Here is a 5,805-nt window from a genome sequence, read left to right on the forward strand (position 1 = left end):
AAAACCCATAACTCTGACTATAACAAAATATATTGGATTTCGCAAAGGAGCAACCTGTGTGTTAAAGAAAGATAACTGATGATTTATTAAGTGTTCAATGAATAGACAGTTGTCATGTTGGAGTGCTACACAGAATCTAGGTTCGGAAGTAAACCCCAGCAGTTTTCATAATACTTCTTATTCATCTATCCTTAGAATCGTAAAAACAGGAGTTCGGGCACGAAACTTCACCGGATTAATTTTTAACCGGTCTGCTAATTAAAAGTGAAGGTTGACTTGTAGATCACCAAAGTAGATGATCTGTGTCAAATAGTGAAAGGGTCTAGCCCAGTTAGGTAGGAATGGCGTGACTAACCTGCTTACATAGAAGTCACACTTCATTGTTGGTCATTAACGTGGATTGTCCTTCGTCTGTACCCAGGTACTATGTTTACCGTGATAACCGTACAACACTTACGACGTTATCATAGAGATACTTTGGAAGGAGTGGGTGCAAGGGACAAAATGAGATCGCCACAGCTTAAGCTAATCCATGGCGTTCAATTATTTGATGCGCACTGGCTGTTCTTGACCTTCACAAGGATCGGTAAAACTGCTCGATTTCCAATGACCTGACTGACGGATGATTTGGTAAAGTCCATGTCCTTTCACTGGCCCTACAGACTGTAGTCAATAATGGAAATGTTGCAGTTGGTATCATCAGTAAAGGTATCTTATCAAAGTAATTTGTAAGAGTATTGAAGTAAAATTGGGAATTTCCGTAATCATCATTTTAGCCAAATAATTAATCAATCATATGAAGCACAAATAACACACTCTTTGAGGATTGTTTATTTCTTCATCGTTGTGTATTATCTGTTGCCCCCACTCAAAACTAGCTACCTAAGAAGGAATCCTCACGAATTTAAGAAACTCCCTTATGCTTTACACCTGGGACTTCGTTACTAAAATCTATCGGGACACGTAACATGGGCGTTTTCTTTCAAAAATATCAATATGAAAAATCACAAGGACTAGAAAAGATTGTATGAGCCCTCACATTAATGATGAGTATTGATTTGTTTGAACATTTCAATAGGTGGTTGTAATCCTTGCCACTGGCTTAAGAGAGGTTGGTTTGTTTCGAAAGGGGTTAGTCTGTTGTTACGTGTGTTCGAAAGTTTAGTAGTTTGTTCTAAGTGGTAATTACTAGCTTATGTGAGTTGCAATTCCTATAAAATGTTGTATTAAGTTTGACAGGATGTTTTGTTTCACTATCTCACCAACTAAACATGCCTTAACTGTTTCCAAAAACTCTAGGAATAAATGACTATTGGTTGCTGATATCTCCGCAACATATCACGTCTAATCATCCTCGTATGGTTACGGTTTGTCACTGATAGCAAAAAGCATGGACAACGGAAACCTAATTCGCGTTCAAACTCAAAAATGTTTCAAGAAGATACTGTTTCGTATCATAGGTTACTCACTTAAATACTTAAAGAAAATTGGGTACTCTAATGCCACAGGTGTTCTTCGGTGAGTTTTACTAGGATTAGACGGTTCCTCGTAAAAGTCTCGCGACCATATCAATCAGTGAATTCTAGGGTGTACGTCTTGTTTGACTAACTAGTTGAACTCAATTGTATAATCAAATTTTATTACCTGTCCACCTCTGTGTCCCTGCCTTCGATGGAGCCAGTCTGTGCGTGCAACTGGTTATTCTTTTTGACCTCTTTCCGTTGAACGTTTAGCGAATTTATGAGAACGTCGGAGAATTGGAGCTAACAAAACTGTAGACTGATCATCAAACACTCGCATAAGGTGTCAGAGATTAGGTTATTAGGCGTCCACCCCTTAGTTCGAGGGTTCTTAGGCAACTTTCATGAGCTGTTTGTACTAAGGGCTAGGGAAACAACATTAGTTAATACTCAGCGGCCGTTTAGTGTTTATAGGCTGGTTGGTAGGACTAAACTATGCTGCCGACCTTTGAACGAATCTTAAATGACCTTGAGAAATACTGGCCAATCAGAAGACAGTGTACAGTAAAAATTTATTATACAAAACCAAAGAATTAAAGTGGAAACACTTCTTTTACATTAGTCAAAAACTTCTGAAGGTCAGATATAGGTTCAGAAGTTCTAAAATCACAGTGCATACGGTACAGGAACACATCCATATGGCTCCATAGTAGTCGACCTCTGAAACTATGATAAGGTCTCAAAAATTCTTTTAGCCTCGACCACATGGCTTCAATAATGTTAGTATATTGGTATGGTTTACGGTTTAGGGTTAGAGTTAAGGTTTAGGGTTATGGGTGAGACTATAAGTTATGGACAACCTTTGAGCGACGCTAGAGTGACTCTGAGAGTGTCAACATAATAACTAAGACCGAATGAGGGTATAAACCTGTGTGAAGAATTCAAATTATGATTTAAAGTTCAAGGTTAAGGCTAAGAATTATACTTAGGGTTTTCATCACGAACTGACATCAGCCATAATGCCAAAACTCTATTTATCCAAATGGATAATTGAATTTCGCGCCAAAATCTTATGATCACTTCTCTTGTAGACGCTGAATTATCAGGTCTTCCTTAAAATCCGCTGTAAGCCGATCGTACGTAAACGTCAGGTACCGAACTTAGCGCCGTGACCTTGAAAACCCGCGAAAGCTTCTGATTGGTTCGGCAATATAGTTTAGTCCTACCGGCTGGTTTGTTTTTTTAAAATTTTATTTATACACATAAATATTGGTACAAACGGGTAGCAGATACATATGCGCCCCACAAATCAAATGAGATTTGTGTGAGGGCTGTGATACTGCTCAGGTGCCCAAACTGAAGCAGATGGTTTTCTTAGGGGACCACATCCGGAGCCTTTGACCTAAAGGTCTGATCCACAAGGCAGTGGAGCATCGTGAGGAGATGCATTCCCATGGTAGCCGGTGACCAACGATTGATTCATACGCCATTTGTCCCTCCAGGATACTGGAGTCCATGTGCACCATGGGTTTGGAATCAGGGTTTTCCAACTCCTCTAGGTGGACTTTCTATGTCCACTAACCCGGTTAAAGCGCCGGACATTCGCTTTTCGTCCTGTTAATTTCGTAAATAACACCGCCATGAGAAGGCAGTGAGTAGGACTTCCCTGGTAGAGGCTATATACGCGTGGCCATGTGAGAGCATTTGGAGAGGGAGAGCGGACCCTCCTCACTCTCGGCCATACCAGGGCATTCGGGGGCTACTCCAGGTTACAGCACTTTGTCGTCCTTGAAGTCAAGATATAGTTTTGGAAAGATAATGTCGATATATCGTATATGCTCAGAACTAACGGTCTTGTCAGAATCATTCTTGTAATGTGATCGGAAAGGGTACTGTCGAGGCTAGATACTTCTAGCCTATGGGGTTGGTAATCCGATCATTTTAGAGAGTAAGGCCACTTGCATCCCGCTTCTAAAGCCAAAACAAATAAATGAGTACTCACAGTTTGCTACTAGCTTAAATTTATTGTATCCTCCAACCATTGAAATTCTAATTACTTTGTACACCTTATCATTGTCTGTTCATTGTTTTTGATTACTTACTGATGTTCTTTTTTATTACGAAACGTTTCGTACATTAAGTTTCTAAAAGCAGCTCCGCTCGAAACGAATTGATATTATGTTGAAGTATCAGGAGAAGGAAAATAAATAAAAACAATGGTATGTATTCGAGATGTCTAATGTAGAGACATAACGAAGGTCGTATTTGTTTTGGTCGGAGTGCAGGTCATGTGACTTGTTAAGTATGCAATACAAACCACGACACAATCAGGACCTTTATCCTTAGCCACATCTGATAACACTTCAAGACCTTTTCACTATCTCATGGGCACCATCCAGTGAGTCTGTGACGAATACAAGTACCGTGAGACTGCGCCTCATTACACGACTACATGTAGCAGACTAAACACTTGGTTTTTCTCCCTCCTATTGAAAGAAGAAAGATAAATTGTTTAATTCGTATGCTGCGGCTTAAGAATATCGTTTGTATATGTTGTTCATTGAACACTGCTGAAATTTGTTGATTTGGACCGAGATAAAGATGTATACTCGTCAATACTTAGGCGAAGATTCGGTAATTTCGCAAGCCCCCCTATAGATAGATCGTCGGATTTCTTAAACACTAAGGTGGACCATTATTTTAACTAAATTTATCAATATGGTTTTTCAATGACATGTTTTTCAACATCGTAATTCCCTGTTGATGTAACTCCATGCTGTAGTCAGTTTCCGAATATGTGAAACTATCTGTCATTGTTTGTCCTATCGCCTTCTTTTTTGATATCTGTAGTTCCTTCCATGTGCTCTGATGGCGGACAGCGATAAACCATTTGTGGAGTTGTTTGTAAAAGCAGCCCTATCAGATCGAAAAGAAAAAGGAGCTTGTTTAATCAGCCAACAGTGGCTCATGACCTTATGTTGTCTTGTTGAGAAAGGTTATATAAAGCTACAAGTTACTCCAATGACTATGGATTTGCAGCCTGCCAGTTATGTGCAACTAAACGCTGCTCGACATCTCCCTATTTCGTGGATCAAATCAGGAACTATAAATGGCGAGGATGCCAGTGGGCTCGTTATCTCTTCTACGGAATCACTAGAAACACTGTTAATAAAGTTAGGTTGTCCTGATCTCAATCGCAACCTAAAGGCGTCTGATGTCAGAGCAGCTGAGAAAGTTTTTGAAGATTTGTACAGTAGTTTAATGCAGTATATAATGTACGATGATAAAACATCTCTTTGTACAATATTATCCAACCTAAATAGTTACTTGGCGTCTGCGGCAAAACCTTATGCTATGGGTAGTGAGATATCCTATGTTGATTGTCAGTTGGCACCCAAATTACAACATGTTCGTGTTGCGGGCAGAGCATACCATAAGTTCGATATTCCTCTTGATATGGATCACATTTGGATTTATCTTCGGAATATTTATGGCCTAAATTCGTTTAAAGATTCTTGCCCAGCAACTCGAGACATATTGATGCACTACGATTTAAAAAAGCGGCTCCCAAAAGAAATTCGTCCCAGTCTTACGGGATCAGATATTCTTTTAGATATCCCAGAGAAGTTTCGGTTACCGTCATCAAATGGAGATCACTATTAAACCTCTTTCAAGCTTTTGAGTTTCATTTGTGATTGAGAGGACATTTACAAAAGGCATCTATTTTGTGTTTTATATTTCTCCTACATATTTTAGCCCCGTGTTCATTTTAGCGTTCTTTTTACACCACTTTCTGATCCCAGGGTGTTCCATTTGGTTTTCTTTATTATTAACATTTCTTTATCCAATTAGTAAATGTCATACTTTTTTAAGTTCTCAAGTTATATTGTTCTTGTACATCTGGATCGGTATTCTCAGATTTATTACTTACATTTGCAAAATTCTGCTTACTAACTACTTGTATTGAATACACTTTTTTTAACTACAGATACGTTTTGAACCATTTTAGAAGGGATTTAAAAGCATGAGTTAAACAATACATAAAGCTATAGTTAATCACGTTCGTTACTTTCATTCAAATAATTTACATTTTTAACTGATCTATTTTCCAGCCGATTATTTTTCAGCGTGTGATAAGACTATTCTATCCGGTTAACTTGTATTTAGATGTCAATTAACGATCTGGCGGTTGTTTTTATGCTAGTCTTCAAACATTAGTTGTTTTTCAAAAAATATCAAATATGGTATGGATATAGTTTCGATATCAAGATTAGGGTAAGAGGGAAATAATGTGTGCTAGTTGGGCTGAAAGAGATTTCCTAAAAGTGTGTCATTGTGCTAAATT

The 5,805-nt window shown here is 38.5% G+C and overlaps 1 protein-coding gene across 1 annotated transcript; it reads left to right on the forward strand.

Moving 5' to 3' along the window:
• The first annotated feature begins 1,116 nt into the window (after positions 1–1,116).
• Smp_137920 (putative chloride intracellular channel) lies at positions 1,117–5,514 on the forward strand. The gene is made up of 2 exons (XM_018798994.1): positions 1,117–1,131; positions 4,311–5,514. The coding sequence occupies exon 2, from the start codon at positions 4,329–4,331 to the stop codon at positions 5,121–5,123; it is 795 nt and encodes a 264-aa protein (XP_018650828.1). The 5' UTR covers positions 1,117–1,131; positions 4,311–4,328; the 3' UTR covers positions 5,124–5,514.
• Positions 5,515–5,805: the final 291 nt, after the last annotated feature.

The sequence above is a fragment of the Schistosoma mansoni genome, chromosome 3 (genome assembly GCF_000237925.1).
Source record: "Schistosoma mansoni strain Puerto Rico chromosome 3, complete genome".
Classification (NCBI taxonomy): Eukaryota; Metazoa; Platyhelminthes; class Trematoda; order Strigeidida; family Schistosomatidae; genus Schistosoma; species Schistosoma mansoni.